Genomic DNA, 21078 nt, shown 5'->3' with positions numbered 1-21078 from the left:
TTCACCATGAAAATGGTCAATCCAAGAGAAGCACGTCCTAAAAAATCCTTATTTTCAGTTGATAGTAAAAGCTATAGGACACCAAGAGATTAAGGTATTCATAAGAAAGACTGTAATGATATAACAGAAATTTTAGCATTTCAATCATAAGTGGATCAAGAAAAATAAAGTTTATCAATTTGAATAGAAGTCTCAATGTATTAGAAAGCTACATAACTACTGAGGAAGATATTAACGAGTTAAAATACATGGCAGGTTTTTATCACTGGTTTAATAAAATTATGTTACTTTTACCATTTGTGTTTTAAAGTTAATTTTACCTGATATGTTAGTAAAGAGGATGTTACTGTTGTGTAACTAAATGTGCACACCTACAAAACACAGCATATTCACATAAGCAAACCATCAGGCAGACAACACAACTAATCAATGTAATGAACAGTGTATTTTAGAATCACGGCATCTAAATTGTCTTGATATAAGCCTGTAGACAAATTTACAGCAACTTTGGATGAATTGGCAAAGAAATATTAAACTTGTATTATGACTGATCTCTACAAAAATTAGAAAGAAAAAAGTCAAAATAAAGGAAAGTGTGTGGAGTGCTCAAGTCAAATATTAAAATATTGAAAGTCAAGAGATAAATTCAAATAAAGCAGCTGTGTATGTCATAGCAACTTTCTGAATTCCAGCTAAGTATTGTTGTACAGTGTGTAAATAAAGGAAAGAAAATTGAACGAAGATTCATTCATAACCCACGCTGTTTAATAATAAAGTCATACTGAGAAGATTGACATCACATAACTTTAATCTTATACTTACTGTAATGTTTACTTTACATATATTTTGATTTAGTTTGACTGTTTTTGTCTAACTATTTTACATTTTTTTTTAACAATTTGGAACATTAAATTTTTAATTGGCACTTTACAATTTATAAATTGTACATGGAATATAAGAGACAGAGTGAACAAGTTGCACACTTTCATAGTTTAGTACTTCAAGCTTTGATAATGTGCTCGTTTTGAAATGTTCATTCTGTTTTAACCTGTACTAATTAAACTGATAACTGAGTTAGATTTTTTAATTTTTTCCAGTCACTAATTTCTTCTGAATTAAATACAATGTGGTTAGTTTCATAAATATACATAAGTGAGTCAATAATAAATTATATTTAAATTTACTCTCTAAATAATACTTAATTCTTATAAAAACTGAATGAGAATTGTATTACTTATTCAACAGAAATTTCATAATGTACAACTTTTAAAAACCAGTGAGAACATGTTTAGTAGTTTCCAAAAAAGTGAAATGTTTTCATCATGCACCTTAAAACCATACAAATATCAATCATCAATTGTAATAAAGATACTGTATAAATACCTATAGCACATGCTGTTTCTTTTGAGTCTCCTGTTAACATTTTAATGGATACTCCACTACTGTGGAGAATTTGAATGGAGTCTCTGACACCTGATCGAGGTGGATCAAACATACCAACCATTCCAAAAAATGTCAGTTCATGTTTTTTACTGCCAGCTCCCATAGCTAAAACTGGAAATTTTAAAGTAATTCAAGAACTTTTAATACCATCTCAAAAATCAACTTAAATTCTATTCTAACCAACAGTTTAAAAACAGCCTGATTGAGTCAGCAATCCAATAAATTGTGAGATAATATGATCAGATTTCTCTACAATGAAAAGTGTACAGATCTAAAAATTATCAAAAGTATATTTCTGTTCCTATGAAGCAAAAACAGAGTTAATAAAATGCCATCTTTACAGCAAAATAGTTATAATAAAACTATTAAAATACTATAGTACCAAATTCAATGTTTTATCTTGTTTGAGCTCTTAGCTGTACAGACATGAAAGAAACAAGTTTTGGAAGGACAAAAAAGGTTCAGATACAAAAACAAAACTGTGATTGTATTATTATAACATTGTTTATTTCTTGAGTGGGATCTTTAAAGTCATTTGATGAATATAATTCAAAGTTCATTTCACATAACAATAATAAATATATTTATTTTTGTCCTTAATATTTCTACAGCTATCTTCACTTGTAAACTTTTAAAACTTATAGGTCTAAGTTTACAAATAATATTTAAAGACAAATACACTTGTGTTACTATGAAACAAACAAAATAAATTTACTTGCACAATTTCACAGTTAACTGATAAAAGAACTGAGCATATGTGATAACTGACACCGATCCAAATACTAAACTCACTAACTTGTTTCTCACCAGTTCTCTCATTTATAACTAATGTGTGATTTCTAAATATTCATGAGAATTGTTGAACTTTCATGAAGTCACCTGGAACATTCCAGGTATTATAGATCTTACTTGATCTTTAAACGAAACACCCTTCAGTGAGTATATAAATACCAACAGTATTATTAATTTCCACTAATTATAATAGATCCCTAGTCACTTTTACAAATTAAGCAAATTTTCTAGAAATACTTTAATTGAATAAATTGAAAAAGTTTCAGTAGAAGTAATTTTGGGTGATCTTATTATTTTTCCTACTTTTTATATTAAAAGAAATTGCTGAGCTAACTGCTTTCCCACAACTGGCTGCAGACAGTGAAATGCTGCAAAAGTTAAGATATTTTAGGTATGAGCACTCAACTCTGCATACTTATTTGATTTTTCATGAGTGCTAACTCTTTTTTCATCTGCATTAGAATTTTGTCTAATAGATGGGATATCCCCAACACTTTTGAGTGTTATAACAAACAATTTCCATCATGACTTCAAGGATATAGCTGGAAAAACAACAATGAAATTTTGAAATTAAAATTATTTTAAGGCTTAATTCATATTAAATTTATGACTGTTTTATAGTACTAATTATAACTGCCCATTTACAACTAATGTAATTAATATAATAATAGTTTTGAAGCTATTTTTTTTAACACACACACACTCAAAACATATATACATACAAAACCATTGAAAAAGAAATATTTAAAGTTCAGTTAGTTTTCTTTTGAGTATAGAAGTGAATATGAAATATTCAAAAAATAATGACATCCCCTACATATAACGTTTTGAAGATTTTCACTGCATTCATGAGTTGTACTTGCTAATTATCATCGTGAGCCTTGTCTTAATTCACAGTGGATGAAGAAGTAATTTTTGTAGATTTTATAGATGCATTTTTAAATACCAAAAAATTATAAATGATTACATTAATACTACAACAACCTCTTGTAATTTACCAGGCTTCCTAACTGTTATATTTAGATCTAAAAAATCTAATTTCTGTTCACACACTCCAACAATATGAGTTTTTCTCTTGTAAATAACTTGAAAGTGCTTACAGAATTATGTAGAGAAAATGTAGATCATTTGAGCTGTTATAAACTTATAAGTATAGTTGGCATTTTATGGCACAAAGCAACTAGGCTATCTGCACCTATAAGTATAGAAAAGTAGATATAGGAAAATGAATCTTCTCAAACAGTCCATTATAGTGGATTTGATAAATACTATATCTCAGCAAGTAGAAAAGTGTAGAAGGTTCTTATTTTATATTCTATCTTGCTAATGTTGAGCATTTGAGTTTATAATTCTATCAAACTATAAACCTTGTACTAGGGATATCACAAATGTAATCATAGCAAACCCAGAGGTGACATACTAAAAATTGATATTTAAAATGTAATCATAGCAAACCCAGAGGTGACATACTAAAAATTGATATTTAGTTTATTTTATACTTACTTTCAAATTAAAAATTAAATAATGCATAACATTAAAACTCCAATTATAATCTATAATATGACACCAAATATATTGATATACATCCATAAAAGAGCTATTAAAACAATTTTGAATGCATAAATTTTCTCAACCCAAATGAGCCATTTTTACATGTATATTTTTCTCTACAAGTGGATTTTCTCAACATTACTGAATTTTGAATGCAAGTTTATAAAATGGTGACATGACCTTTGACTCCTACATATCTCAACTAGGTTAACTTTTTCTCTACAATCATCATTTCTGCATATGTCACAGAGATTTAGTGAGTTAGATTCAAAAGTTTATTAAGCTACTTACTTATTATGGTATACAAATACATTTTTCATAAAAATTTAGCTATTAATCTCAATTTTAATGTTACACAAGTTTTAATTTTAAGTTCATAACTTTATATGGCAATAGAAAAACAAATCTTAAATTTCCCCTTTTATGAAAATTGTGACATTTTCCTTCTAGCCATCACTCTTTTCCCTAATTTATTTACAAACCCTCCAATAAGTATTGAAATTTAATGTAAATTACTCATCATCACTCAGGCAAAGCATAATTTTCATAGCCTTAAATTTGTGGATTTAGAGAGATCAAATAGAAAATCACACCCCCTCTTACCACACCCACATAGCCCATCCTCGTTTTCAGAAATTGCCAACAGTTCTCTATAACACTTAATAATATATTGATTATAACCAACAGAATGGCAAGATTTTAATCTACAAATGACAGATTATGTTTTCTGTATAGAGAATTGTGCATTTCATTTCCAGTTCAAACTTTGTTCCCATTGTCCAGATATAAAAGATCGTTTAGTGTAGATGTTAATACTTAGATTATTTTGTAAATGAATATTTTATGGTTTAGTTGTTGTTTTTTATTATAAGAATTAAGAGCAGTTTATTGGAATTTGTAGTTTGTAACTCAATGATGGTGAACAGATGATTTATATATATCAGCAGTGTGAGCAGAAGAGGGTAAAGTTATGACCATGCAAAAGTTCAGCATGATGGTAACTGTGGTAGAAATGACAGGCCTAACATTTAATACATTAGAGTAAGACTAACAATAGAAAAAGAGGCAAGAAGAATAATTTATTCCAACAAAGAGTAGTTCTAAAGCAACTGGATCAACTTGAGGGCACTTTGATAATTGGAACAGAGAATATTTTGAAGTATTATCTCTATAGTGTAAATAATTTGTTGTACATATATTTAACTATCTCAAATATATATAGTATTTTGAAAATAAGTTGAGAGTGTGCTGCCCTTTTATCTTTGAATTTATCACCAACAAGTCACTGACACCTACTGCAGAAGAATTCTAAGCCCAACAACATTATATATTAATACTATAAAGAAATATAACTAAAAGCCTTTATTGACAATTGTAAAAGCAACCTTAACATCTGACATTCATGGGAAACATACTGACAAGCCTAGCTAAATATTGAATGGCTCTTGTCCCATAGTTAGAAAACAAACAAAAAATTTCATAGTTTTGATACACTGGCTACATTTTGCATGTGATTATTCAGTGTTATTTGGCACAGTATAGAAATAAATCAATACTTATCTAGTGCAGTAGTACCATCAGTATCAAAGAAGTTAAATGTCATCCATAGTTGACAGAAAAAACAAAAGAACCCAAGTTAGTATTTTATTTCTTGTTTCTCGGGTATATTCTTTACTTATTGTTATCAAAGTAAATAAAATATAAAAATCAGAAACTTAAGTTTAAATAAGGCAAAATGAATAGTAATAAAATTTTCACAAGGTACACCCACAGGCAACTCATGAGCAGCTTGTGCATTGTGATTTGAAGGGATAATACAAGCTCCACACTTGCTAAGTTATTTGCAGCTTATATATGGCATGAAATACAGTTATATATAACTCAAAAGGGAATAAAATATTAAATTTAAATAAATAGATGCACACTGCTACAAACTTAAAGCTACTTGGGATAAACATATGTAGTTTCATGTTAGAATTTGAAAACATTCTAGAGAAAAAAAATGCAATTTAGATTTACTTTAGTTTTCTGAAAGGTTACGAGGTTAATCAAATTGACCAACCTGGAACAGAGTTATGGTAGAGAAAATAACAGATAAAATATAAAGTTTTACCAAAAACATTTGAAATGTATTTTAGCTGTTTTAGAAATTAAGCAAATGAAATTTGAGATTTTTCAGATGAAGTATTTTTAATTTTAACATGAAAATAACTTTGCACTCAGAGCAGTCACTTTTGACTCCATATATTCTTGGAAAACTTTTTAAGAGAAAATTCTTCATTGCAAACTGATTTTGTTGTCTACAAATGACTTTTAACAACTACTTGTAGATTGCAAAATTTTGTGAAGATACACAAACATATCAGAAGTTAAAGTATAGAAACTATGAAGTTTAATTTAGGATCAAACTTGGTTGATTCAACTGAACATGTAAGGAGAGAGTTAACTGATTGCATACAGAGTCAATCCTTTCGATCAACCCCTTTTGGAGAAGAGATGGTGACTATATTTCTGAATTTACTAATTGTAGCTGTATAAAGTGTGACAATTTTTGGTAAAATGAATAAATCTGCTATACAGAAAAAATAAGATGTGTCACAAAAGTATGTGTGTTCAAGATATGTCTTTGAATTCATAACATCAATTCAACTGATACACTGTCTAATTAGAATGCAAGTTGATTTTCATGTGAATAATAGAACTAATTTTGTTCAATGAAGAGTTTACAGATTGAAGTTGCACAAGTTCTATGGTCTTTGAAATGCAATTTACATTTTTTTTCAGTTCCCCATACATTAATTTTTCTCCTCTGTCATGAAATGTTGCTAAATCAGCAATGTAGGTTAAAATGAGTAGCTGATAACACTGACATGATATTATTATAACATGCTGAATGGTACTCAGTAAAAAATTGTGGCATGCTCACTTTGACCCACAGGGATAAAAGAGAACACTGGTCACTATTCTCCTTTGCAAAGTATATCCTTTGTTTAAAATAACCCTTTCAAATTCATCAACACTCAACCAAAATATTGCAAAGAAGTTTGCATTTGGCTTTAAAAGAACCCTACAAAAAATATCTTTCAATAAAAAAAATTGTTTATTTACCTGAATGACACCTTATGCATATAAGAAACTAAACAACTTAATCAACAAATCTCTGTAATTCAAGTATACAGCATCACTAATTTTAAACTGTAAACCAGAGGGAAAGCAATTAGTCAGTAGAACCAACTACATGAAGTATCTTCTCTTAACAAAGAGTGAATGCTACTCTTATACAGAACCAGAGAACCTATGACTGAAAGCGTCATGTACATCTACTAACACCATGTTCTGAACCTAAGACCAAAGTCTATTACACTAAAAACCAGCATATCTTCAGGTCTAAAGTACTTAAAGAGTATCATACAGAATTAGCATTGTAATAGTTCTGCTTATGAAAAACAATGGTAAAACAAAGATCAAGTAAAATTTAAAAAACATTTTCCTTTCAAGCATGAACAGTTTCACTATTTATAAGCATTTCAACATTTTACCTTTTTTCATACATAAAAAAGATAATCCTGTTAAATAATATATATAGTTAATACAAGTTTACTGACCTCTTAAGCCCTTCCTTCCCATGTATTGTGCTGCCTGAATGTACTTGGTTTCAATTTCCTTACTTAAAAACACATTTTCACCATTATCACTATAATAAGCACAATGTGATAAAACTCTTTCAAGAGCTCCTTTCACAAAATATTTTTCTTCCTGTCCCTGTTGAAATCAATTTAAAATTAAAATTCCCTGCATATCAACTTGACTAACAATCACTAATTTACAGAATGAAAAAAAATACATTTTATTTCTTTCTAAGGCTAAATGTTTTCAGTAATCTTAAATTATATGGATAAAAGAACAGTAAGTTACTCTCACTTGTATTAATTTAAAATAAAAAACATTATTTTGACATTATTATTGTGATATATAAAATATTATTTCAAATTAAAATCTCTTTAAAAATAAATCAACTTTTATCTAAACAAATTGGTCCAATACATTACTTTTTATTATAACATGCAACTTTTAATATGTTCATTTACTTTTAAGACCATTTCAATTCACGTTAAAATATAAACACAGTGAAACATTGGTAAATATCTTACCACTATAAATGTCTATTCAAATATTGCTCAATGATATTCAAACACACAATTCACTGTCATTTTTTTACACTTTCAGACTTGAGTAAAACACATTTTTTCAATCACATTTTTTATGCATACTTCAGATTAAGATTTATAGTTCGAAATGTACTTGATAATTCTTCAGTATATACTTCACCACCAACATCTTTTGTTCTGAGCTCTATAATTCATCACTATGATCTTTGGTTCTAAGATTGCATGATCAAACTTCCATACAGACTTTACCACAATGATATTTTATTCTGTTTACCTAATCAATCTTAGTACACTTCACAAACATGTATTTTTTTTATATATTTCCTTCATCAAGCTCCTGCATATTTCCCAAGCATGATCTCTCTCTCTCTCTTTTTTTTTCCAAAACTCACCAGATCAAATTTTTGTTTACACTTTACCACCATGATCTTTTGTTCTGAACTGAATGGGAACTCTTGTACTCTGTGATAACAGTCTCTAACACTAAACATATTTAGCTGCAAATGAAACAATATTTTCAGCCACTGTTTTCACAAAAAATATAAATCAACAAAAACTTAAAATGTAAAACAATTCCACATGTGCACCCACACACACAGGTATTCTTTGAACATTAGTAACATCAAAAGATTAAAATAAAACATAAAAAGCCAGTATGACTTACAAATGATTTTATATAAAAATTGTTTACTTTAAGAAAATTATGCCATACAACATACTTAACAAGTTCATATTTGAAAACTAGTTACAACTGTAGAAAAACTTGTTATCACACCAAATTCACTGAAAATGGATAAAGTAACAACTGTAGAGCTTTTACAAACTTATGGTGTTAGTATTTTAAATATAATATTCGTGAACACAAAAAATGTATTCACTGTCAATTTCATTTGTTAATCACATTTCATCCAAATATTACTTGAAATTCCTTAATAAAAATTACTTGCATTCTGAAAATATTAATTAAAATATTTACCTTTTGAGCAGCAGCAATTATTGCCCTCAGTTGGTTGGCCTCTTAACTGAGTTCCAATAATTGTTGCATTGTTGCATACACATCCAACCTGAAAATGCATATACACTCATTTTAAAAAAATTCCACTTATTTAATAGTTCACAGTAACATTACCACATGTTACCGTAAGTAAAGTAGTACTTATAGTATGAATGTATGTAAACTATTTACTTATATACACCTTTAATAGCCAATTATTAAATCGTCAAAAGTATTTGAGAGACTTTTAGCTGGTAAACAAACTGCATACAAAATTACAAGTCATAGAACTGCTTGAGAAAGTCAGCAGTGAAGATATAAAAACACTAAAATCACAAGTTTCTTAATCTCACTGACACTGTTGAATACTTCTAGCAGTATAACACACAGACTTACTATAGTCATAACTGCACCAAATAAAACAGCACATGGACCACATACTAGTGTACAGTAGCTAAACTAATTAACTAATTTATCAACCATCAGTATATGCACATAACTACAACCTGCACTACATCACCCAAATGACATTTTACACTACAATGCACAACACACACCCACAATGCATACGTATGTGAATAGCATGCACACCAAACACGCATGCACCATTATATGCACATATTATAATGTTATGGTGCACACCCAAGCTTATGATATACACCTAGGATATCAATACAAATAAATGAAAGACGCATAAGATTGTCACACTGCATGGAAAAAGTTCATAAACAAGTGTAAAAACATTTTTAAAAATTGAAAGAGTAGGAATGGGTGCACCAAAAAGTGAGAAAAAAGACAGAAATTAGCATGATGTAATAAAGCTTCTTCTGCACAACCTCATAAGGGGCATATCTAATATCTGGTCCATGCCTACTTCATTTTTTCTGTGTTCACAATATTATACAACTTAGGAGTAAATACAAAAGTGTGCCTATGATTCTTTTACTTTTGTATAGATGTAGTAACATATTTATAACATCAATACACAGAAACCTCTTAGGTCTTTTCACCTTTGTATTTTAATCCACCTATATCGCTAATGTATGAAATTAACATTTTCCTAAACTGAAAAGGTATTTCCAATAAACAGATAGGGACAAGTTGTAAATAAACAAACATACAAGTTGCATGTCCATATGAGTATCCAATTTTTCTGGTGTCACGTAAACAGACTTTACATTACATGCATTTCCTTCAATTATTTGATTTAGAAAGACTAGTCACTGTATGGCTAGAGGTGCTTATACAGGGCCCTGAAAGTGTTCTGTTTTAAGAGCAGATAAAACAAAAATTAAAAACAACTATTTTTATTTCTTACTTTTGAAGTTTTTATGTCATGCTGTGTTATAGGCCTATGGACTACATAATTCTTTTCATGATTCCTGACATGCACATGTTAAGCATCCCTTATATGATGTCCTTTTAGTGTCTACTGACTGACTGACAGATAACACTACTTTTCCTTTTGCCCCTATTGTCTCAAACTACTTCTGGATTCCAATGACAATGCAAGCAATGCAAAACTGTCATAACATGATAGGACATTCGTAGCTCTCTCTAAATTATTATGAATGGATCAAATCCAAACATCAAGCTAACCTCTAAACTATAGGAAAGGTAGCTAGTAAACAACACTCACTATTTGATCAACACATATATAACACACTGTAAGTCTTAACTAGTCTTTTAAGCAATGATACATTTATGAGGATCCTCAGATTCAAATTTACAATGCTAACTACTTAGCTGCATCCAAACTTGGTCTAACAGTCAGACTCAAACACATATATAGCTATATCCAAATATATAGAAATATAATGCATTCTCCAATTTAGTGTCAGAGTCAGGCCTGCCTACCAATACAAAGTTTACACTGAACATAATATTCATTATTCTCCATTATGATCTGCTCTGCTAACACAATTAGAGCCAGTGTTTTGCTTTCTCAGGTGTGATGATCTGCTTACAAACTGTAGCTTAATGATGAGACCCAGAAACATGGAATTGTACATAGTGAATATTCTGGCCAATGTCTCATAGCTCTCATTAAAATTACAAATATTAGATTTAATGCTAGATGTGCTATTTCATTTAAGATTTTAGTACATGCAACTGATGAAGAGTGACTTAGATAGCTGTCCTGATTTCTATGATAGTAAATCTACTTTTTTAGGTAACATAAAGAAAGAAAAAAATATATTTTTCATGAAGTATAGTTTGCAAGCAGTTCATCAGCTGCTTGTGTATTATGTAATTTGGTAGAGTAATAGCAAGCTGTACATTTGCAAGAGATTTACACTTGTGTAGCAGAATTACCAGTCAGACATGGTTTAAAGGGCAGTAAAACAATATAATTTAAGTAGAAATAGTTGTTATGAATTTTAATCTATTTAAGGTAAACAGTTGTGATTTTCTGTTAAAACTTACAGTCATTCTGGAAATATAAAAGGGTAATACAGATTCATTTTATGGTGGTTATGAGGTTGGTCAAATTTACCTACCTCAAAGAGAGTTAGGGTTGAAAAATAACATCTATTATGGAGGTTTTAGAAATTATACAAATGAAACATGAAAATTTCTCAGAGGAAGAAAAATACATTAAATATTAACATAAAATCATTTTGCATTCAAAGCAGTCAGCATTTTGAAATAGTTTTTGATTCCATATTTTTACAGAGAACATTTTAGAAAAACGTTTAAAAACCTTATTTATTTTTGTACAAAAGACTTCTAGTATTTACTCATAATTTACAAAATTTTGTGAAGGAACACAGATCATTGAAAATTATTGTATGACCAATTTCATGGTTACTTTGACAGTTACAAATTGGATAAAATGCATCTGTTCCATGTGGAAGTAGTTAATATCTGAAAATTAATTTATTCACATGTCACAACTTGTCAGATAAATACAGAAATAATATCTGAGTACAATAACATTTGTCTTAAAAGCATTTTCTAAATTGCTTTCTGAAATCAATCTTACCAGTTATTCCAAGAAAATATTTGACACCAGTTTAGATATTTTATTTGCTTTAAAAAGGAAAGAGCAGTAAATAGGTCACAAAATGAAGAAATCAAAGGGAGAAACATGTTTACATTTTTACAGAAAATAACTAATATAATTAACCTCCTTAAAAATTTAAGAGCAACCTATTCTTGATGATAAGAAACCCACTTGAAATAAAAATGTATCTCAGAGCACCCCTACAATTCTGTAGCCATTTATACTCTCGTCCCTAAGACTTGTACCTGCCAATGGTCAATTGCAAACTCTAGGAAGGTCAAAATGTTATCTGTTTATTGGTGAAAGAGCAACTTCTTATTTACAAAAGTAATATTATTACAGTCACAAATTACTTAAATAATAAATTACACCAAACTATGAGAATACACAAGACATCTCCAAATGTTGTGTAACAAAATGTAACAAATTTATAAGAAACAAACTACACATTAAAGCTAAATAACATTTCTATCATTACATTTTTAAACCATCCAAGATCTTTAGCATCTATATCACTGAGGAAACGTTAAAAACGAAATTATTGATCACTCATTACGTAGCTCTGCACTTAACAACAAATGTAACAGCAATACTTCAATCATATAAAGAGTTGGAATAATAAGAATAACAAACCAAAAACCCTAATTTTGATTTCTTGCTCATTTTCATAGCAATTGATTTAATCATAACTTCACTTCATCAATTGTCAGAATAATCAGAAGCAGTAATAACTTGAAACAGTAATTTTGTTTAGTTCAGCATTTCAGTGACAATTGTCCTTTTCATTAGTTAAATATTGAAATAATCAAAAACATTAATTCTTATTAACTGATTTGATCATAATTTCAATCAATCAATTAGTTTATGTCACACTAACTGAGTGACTGAAATTACGATTAAATCTGTTAATCAGAGTTAATGTTTTTGATTATTTCAATATTTATCTAATCAAAATGACAAATTAATTGTCATAATTGCTCCTCATAGGTAACTGATTATATTGAATAATCAATTAAATAGCTCAGCCCTATTAGTAGCCTAGACACACAAATATTGCACTGAACAAGTGTTCTATAATACACTGTAACCTGCCACTGCAATGATAAAGATCAAACCAAACCATGAAAGCTGAGAACAGACAATTCCTGTGACAGACTAACAATCCAAACAGGAAAACTTTTTGATGCTATGATAAATCTTACCTCAAGCAACCTCTTCACAGAATTTTCCTGACAAAGATAATCCCTCTGATCTTGTGCTGTAAAATTGAAATTACCCTCTGAGTTGTATCCAACTCCAGTGACCTGAAACAAACAACAAGACAGCAACTTACTTTTTGTGAATTCAGATTTGTATGATACATCCATATATACACTTTACATATCAGTAAATATTAAACTATAGCTTAAAACTTGCTTTTCTTTCTCCTAAAATTGAAAACTTCATTTTATATCATTTACTACTTTTACTTAAAGCAGAATATTGGACAATTTTTTTCGCATAACAACAGTTAATGTAAAGAGCTGACAAGAAGAGCATTTATTTTTATAATACACATATGAAACTTCAGTAATTTTGTTTTCACTTATACAAAAGTTTTTATGTCGTTTGCAATTATTTGAGACTATTATCATCAAAATCATAAATTAACAAGCATCTTTTGCATAAATAGTTTAAAAAATCTGATTAAAATAGTAATAATATTTCATCAGTACTTCAAGGCTTAAAGTCAACAAACTCGATTTAAAGAAACAAAATTTTAGTATTTTTTACAAAACAGTTTACATAATTTCCCACCTCAACATGATATAATTCTGATGTCACGACTTCTGTTACAGTCATCTCATTCTTTGTTAATGTTCCAGTCTTATCTGAGCAAACAATATTTACACAGCCTGTAAAATACCAAATAAAAAACATTAATATTTTTAATTGATCTTTTAACAGAAATTTTAAAATACTCCAGTTCCACCACATACAGAAAGGGACAATAATAAAAAATAACCTTAAATGATTATTACTATTGATAAAAATATAAACATAAAAGTAATTTTTCTTTAAAATATTGGTCACTATGCTTGGACTTCATGAAGTAATCAACACTTGTAAAACTTCTATAATTAATCCTTTTTGAATTTCTTTCCCTTCTAAGAGTAAAATGCATATTCAATTTGCATGAAACTTAGAACATTCTTGATAATTAGCATCCAATTTTGATTTTCAAAATTCATATGAGTTTTTTTAGTTTTTCTATCACAATGTTTAGTTGTGAGACTTTAAACGTTTTGAAATATTTTTATGAAAAGAAAAAATATTTAAAATGCTTTCTTTTGACTCAGAATTTAAATTTTATTTATTCTTAATTAACACATTTTATACATAAAGTCAGTTTCATTTTGATTTTCATCTATATCTTTCATTTAATATACAAAAGGAATGACAATTTCTTATTAAATATAAACCAATGTTTTTTGATGGGTGGAAAAATTGTAAAAAACCTATAATTGTGTAAATAATATGCTTAACTCCTGAGAGCTGTGCACAAGAATCAGTTTAAATATTTTTTTGCAAACTACACTAAATAAGTTCCATAAAATAACAAAGTCTAAACTCTAAAATAATTTTTGGGTAAAATTATTGAAATAGAATTAAAATTATTATTTTAATTTACATTTGGAAATTGGATACACTCAACACCTGAAAGGTGATCACCAGTTATAACAAGATTAGGCTAATTAGATCAAAATTCAGAATTAACTGAAACAAAAAATATTATTTAAGAATAACCATTAATTATACTTTATTAATCATGCAAACTGATTTAAACTGTTTTATGTTATTTGTAAACATTATTTTGCCTTTCTATTAACAAGCAAGTTTTCACTAGTTCTTTAGGTTAATTACATTCTGGAACTTTAATAATAAAGGTCTTTAAAAATAACATGCTGGAATATTTATTGAACTTAACAGATTACTAACAAGCATAGATATAGCTAGCTATGAGGTCACATAGATCTGAACCTCCACTAAAAATTTTAATTAAATATAACATGTACTATTTAATTTTACATCCATATGTAATATATATATATATATAATATGTCAGGCTGACCCAATATGCTTGTCAGTGTTTGGATCTCAAGTAAATTTTCACTCTAGCCAAAAACACATTTACAAAGCATCACTTTTAACACTGGAGACAAAAACACATTTTAAAACTGGACATCAATGTAGTACCTAAAGTCTCTACTGTAGGTAGCTTTTTAATGATAGCATTTCTTTTAGCCATTCGCATCACTCCAAGGGCTAAGGTCACTGTCACAACAATGGGAAGTCCTTCAGGAATGGCTGCAACGGCCAGACTAAAAATAATCGGATATTTATTGTTATATAACATTAACAGATACTGACAAAAATGAAAAGAAAACCTATTTATAATTGTTATATAACCTTAACAGATACTGACAAAAATGAAAAGGAAACCTATTTATAATTCATCAAAAGCTTCTTTATTTTTTGCAAACATTTCAAGAAACAAGAAATGCATTTACAATACTCTAGTATGAGAAAACATTGATGAATTATCCTGTAGTACCTACCACTGCAAAGGTATAAATACTAGCCAACATCATTTAAGTATAAATATTATCCAACCCTATCCATGTAAAAACAGTATCTAACACTATTCATGTAAAAAAAAAAAAACACCTAACAATGTTCATGTAAAAATTTTGCACTAAAGTTCAAGTATAAATGTCAGCTGACATTCTTCAGCTATAAATATTAATCAAGATTTTTCATGTAAAGATATTATCTAAAATTGATCTAGTATAAATGTCCTCTAATTGATGAGGTGTGTGTGTGTAAAAATTTCATAATGAATACTCTGCCTGAAAAATCTATCAAATAATATCTTTAATCTTTATGTGGAAATCACTAAGCATTTAGAATAATATGTGAAAACACTACATATATATTCCAAGACAAATCTTTAGTAGAAATAATTTATTAAAATGTCTGATTTTTTGTGTACAACATGATTTGTAATATTCACTAAAAGCCTGCTAAATTTTACAAAGATACACATTCTATATTACACATTAACATTTTCCTAAACTGAAAATGTATTTCCAATAAAACTTACCTCTGCAGACAATATATCTATTCCTTGACATCAGCTTTGCCTATCTTAGCACTGGTCCTGCATGCTGGTCTTTTTATCCAACTTAAATGCCCTTGACAATATCTAATTTTTCCACTCTTGTCAGTGAGCCCTCTATTGTGGTACTATATATATAAGCATCTCACTTACATAACTTAATCACTTTCTCATGACTTACATTGGCTTTTAGCACTGAGGCATGACAAAAGAGTGCCAATGGATGTAAGATTACTGGAAGTACATTTGCAGTTTAGAAAAATGTTAACTTCTAAAATATACTCACCATCTGCTGACAACATAACTAAAATCCCAGACTCAAAAGATGGAGAGGTTGCAGGCATTATTCATACAGAAAGTATAGCCACAGAACAGTAGTGTACTATAATAAAAGAGGCACACAAGTATCAGGACCACACAACATGAAGAAAAGATATGCTCTTCACTCAGAACTGAGTTCCTGAATCAAGGATGGAATAGTATAAGAGTAATCATTATAAGCAAGCACAAACCAGACAACCAAAGTTCCAAAGAATTAAGGGATCTTGGTCCCTATATCCCACATTGGTGAATAGGGCTATTGCACTACAATATCATAGATATATACATATTTATGGCAGGATCCCAACTTGCAGCCACAGAATGATCCATTTCACATTACTGGAATCATAATGAGAAAGTAAGCAACAACAAAGGGAATAAACTTTCTCTTCCAAATGAAGAAATCCAAAAGGTAACACCCCAGACTTGGAATGGCAGGATTGTGTATGCCTTTTCAACCAAAGCAATAGAAGTCATAGTCTGGAATTATGAACACTCATCCTCACTCCACAGTCAAGAGCAAAAGGAGTAGGTATACTGCTTGTCCATGGAAGTATGAAGAGGACATGGAACCTATGTTCAACCAAGAGTCTAGGATAGTATCACTTCCTGTTTGAAATTATGAGGAAATAGTGGAACTCCTTCCATGAACAATATATGAAACTGACACTGATCAAAGAGAAAAGCCATGCATTCCACAACTAAATAGCTTGGTGTCAAATCTGAACCACAATTACAAGTAGACTCACTCAGAAGTTGGTACCACTCCTACTGACATCTGAAAAAAACAGAGCTGGGACCTGAGTAGGAGGGCCCCCAACTTTGCCCTTTGCCTTCTTCTCCAAGAGTGGAGGAAAACACTAATGCTCTGAGGGAAAAGCCTCTGTCTACCACCTCAATAACTGGACCTGGATAAGGTCTCCCTTGCTCTACCAGTAGAACCTGAAAGGGGGGGGCAGTAATGTGTTGGGGAGTCCTGAGGGACAGTACTCTGGAAACAGTGCAATAGTGAACCAAGTTCCTTAAATTTTTAAAAGCAAACTAATCCAAATTTATTTAATCTGATGATTGATTGGAAGAAACAGGCAGAATTTCCTTCACATATATATTTCTCTACAAGTGGGTTTTCTCAACATCACTGAGAATTTCCTTTAGTTTTACTTATAATAGTCATGAGTGGTGATTCATGATAATATAGTAACACCTCATTTCTCCAGAGCCTGTTGCAACTGGTAGTAATAATAATCAAATTGGTTGCTAGTGTTGAAATGGACAAAGAGAATCACACTTGTCTGGGCAACACTTGCAAAAAACTGAGATCCAGTGAAAGCAAGATGTAAAGGACCATGGAAAACAGAGACAAGATTGCACAAAAGTACCCTCTAGTCCTTGCAGTCGTTGTTAAAAACAGTCATGCTGTAGGGGAAAACTCCCAGAAGAATGTGAGAGAACAGCACTAAGAGAAGTCCAAATCCCAGCCCACAAAATGTGCCCCACTGGATAAATGAAACTGCCACCAAAAAATACAAATGTGCTGAACCTGATGAGATGTTACTCAGAAGATATCTCACATGTATTGACCAAAATATGCAAAATGGATATTTCAAAACCCATCTCTAAGGAAATGGAGAAATTCAAGGTAAACTGAAAGATCCCAATGAAAACAGTCAAGACAATCACCAGAAAAGGAGGTAAAGTGGGAAACAAACTTTCAGGCCTGACAGGACAAAGCAAATTATCAGATTACAACTGACTGCAATGGTGAAAACAGATGGCAAAACAATTGCAGAGATGGTTGTATCTTTCCTGAGTCAGGAGACACATAAAAAGAAAGGACTTATCAGGATGTAACAGGACCTAAGGAGAGAGAGAAAGTTCAAAAAATATACCAACTCCATCTTATGATATTAACATGTCAACAGACAAAAAAATATAATTCCACCAAGAAGGAGAAAACCAAGGCAAACAAACAAGGAAAATACAAAGTCAATCCATCCTGTCACATAATAAAATGAACCACAAAAATCAAGGAGAAGAAGACACTAAATAGTCTTTCCTCTCTATCAACAAGGGAAGAGTAGACTCTAAGATGACAAGAAAAAGCTCCACATTTGCACATATCCCAATGATTTATAGAAGAAAAGTAATAGGGTTCAAACAAGAGTTGTGAGAAACCAACATAGAAAAGAAATGTGTCAGAAAAAAGAATCCAAGTTCTCTACAGGGTCAACAAAATGGCAACTTCAGAGGCTCTAAAAGAAATCACCCCAGGCCAAACGAATGTGTCCATCTCTCGGTGGATAAAGACATGGTACAAAAAAGTAATTACAAAGGTATTTATATACAGTACCTGTATAGAGGGTGCATTGAAAAGAGGGGGAGAAATTTGCAAATTAGATATGGCCAAGGTCATTTAAGTGGTAGTATAAAAGACTGGAGTATGCAAGAACAATACTTGGATAAGCAAAGATGATGTTGAAAAATAGCTATATTGTCAGCTAATGGTAAGTACATTTTGAAAGTTATTATATAAAAACCATAACAAGCACAAAATGGTTTCAATGTTGGTCCCTGGGACTAAGCCTGCAGTGAGAGAGTTAACCAAGCATTTGTTCACTTTACACTTAAAAAGATATTTTGCTCCAATTATAACTTTATACTTTTCATTTTTTTCTTTCCCTATTATTAAAAATAGGTTTCAACCCCTTTCTTATTACAGGGCCAGATTTTGTATACAATTATTTCCACTTCAAGAGATCTTTTCAATATACTTTAATAAGGATTCTTTGCAATGAATCTAATAATCCAAAACAAAATTATGTTAAACATCTTATAACAATGAACTTGTGAATTCCATACCTTACACTGATGTTGAACATCTCCATCACAGGTCTACCTTGCAGCCATCCAAGCAACATGATTAAAGCTATAATACCAAATGAATACAATGAAAGCTGCTTTCCAAGAATATCCATGCTCTTTTGTAAAGGTGTCTTTGGAGCCTGTAATAACAGAATGAAAATCAAACATATATCTTCATTTAAATGTCAACACAGAAAAATAACTTTTTGCAAATATTAACACAGAGATATATACTGTTCCAAATATCAACACAGGTACATAGCTGCTTCCATAATTATTACACAAAAATACTTTTGGTTATACTATATCAATACAAACATATTGCTACATCCACAAAAAAAAAGATTAAAAATTAAATTTATATTTTTATAAATTAATAATGCATATAATTTATATATTAATAAGACCATAAACACTGACACTGAAACTGGTGTATATAATTCAAACTGATATTTAATACATCTTTGGATTCACATTAACCTAAACCTAAATACAAATTGCAAGCAATAACTTACAATTTTAATAAGCTGGTTAAACTGTAACTTGAAAAAAAATTGATTTTTTTAATAAATTAATTTTCTTGTAAAAATATTTAACTACACATTTGTATAGAAATTTTAAATAGCATGAATCTTAATAAAAATCAATACAAAAAACTTAAAATTCGTATACCAACTTATGCAGAGACTTGACAAACAATGAATAAAAATGTTCAAATGTTAAAAGTATTCTTGATAAATTATTATTCTGCCAACATAAAACAGCAGGTTAACTGAGTTTGTGATAAAGATTATTTTACATTTACAGTTTCAAATAGATTAACTCACAGTTTATACATTTAAAAACATCTTATTTCAGTTTCACATTCCTTTTCTAACTGTTAGACTTCTGACATTTACACAACAATGCATACACCCACAACTATTTTACACAAAGTTACATTAACATATATATTCATTAGAGTCTTTTTGTCAACAAATAACTTACAGGGGCTAAATTTATATCCTCCAGTGTATTCCTTCATCATAAACTAAATTCAATAAAACCTTATAAGATTCAGTCTGCTTTGACAGCAGTTTCAAATTAGGACTAAAATCTAAATCACATTACCAGAGATGTCAACTATTTCAAATGACTGAGCGTAATATGATTGTAGACAGAGCCCTTTCACAGTTTTAGTCCTTTTAGATTTGCCAGAAACAAGACAATCTGGTGAACAAGGCCTCTTTTTTTCCATCTTGTGAACGATCGCATTGGTGTTTCTAAACCGCTTAGAAAACGAGAAATACCCATCTATGCGAGTGCTGATTGGCTGACAAGCACTGATGATGTAACTATGGATTCCCCCATGTACCCAGTATGGAGAAGCACCACACTCAAACTATTGGTAGACGTCTGAGATACAAATATTTTTTATTATTTCAAGCACAAACATGATTATCTCAAGTAGCCATCTGGACTATGTCTTTTATTTATTATCAAAATTTATTTGTATCTCATAGAAATTTTCTTTTCACCCCTTTCAAGCCCTGGGGGAACAATTTATCACTTTATCGTATAGGCCTATATAATATATAATAATTTGGGAGTTACAACAAGTCGTAATATTTGTCTGTATGAGCATACAGCTGTAATGTATACACCAAAATCGTAATGATTACGCTCAAATTGTAATGTTTGGCATCTCTGCATTACTAACTACTAATAACATCAGTTACACATCAAGTTTTCATAGTTGTATATATATATATACACACACACACACACACACACACGGCAC

At 30.0% G+C, this 21078-nt stretch overlaps 1 protein-coding gene across 1 annotated transcript in view; it reads right to left on the bottom strand.

The window, feature by feature from the left end:
• Window positions 1–21078, bottom strand: part of SPoCk (secretory pathway calcium atpase) — a 74587-nt gene that overhangs the window by 20227 nt on the left and 33282 nt on the right. The window contains 9 exon segments of the mRNA XM_076468992.1: window positions 1384–1554; window positions 7392–7548; window positions 8348–8452; window positions 8932–8956; window positions 8958–9019; window positions 13159–13260; window positions 13754–13851; window positions 15194–15318; window positions 19296–19438. Coding sequence (XP_076325107.1) covers window positions 1384–1554; window positions 7392–7548; window positions 8348–8452; window positions 8932–8956; window positions 8958–9019; window positions 13159–13260; window positions 13754–13851; window positions 15194–15318; window positions 19296–19438 — 988 coding nt within the window.

This window comes from Tachypleus tridentatus, chromosome 12, assembly GCF_004210375.1.
Source record: "Tachypleus tridentatus isolate NWPU-2018 chromosome 12, ASM421037v1, whole genome shotgun sequence".
Classification (NCBI taxonomy): domain Eukaryota; kingdom Metazoa; phylum Arthropoda; class Merostomata; order Xiphosura; family Limulidae; genus Tachypleus; species Tachypleus tridentatus.
The sequence above is the reverse complement of the archived record's forward strand: the minus strand, read 5'-3'. Positions and strand labels throughout refer to the sequence as shown.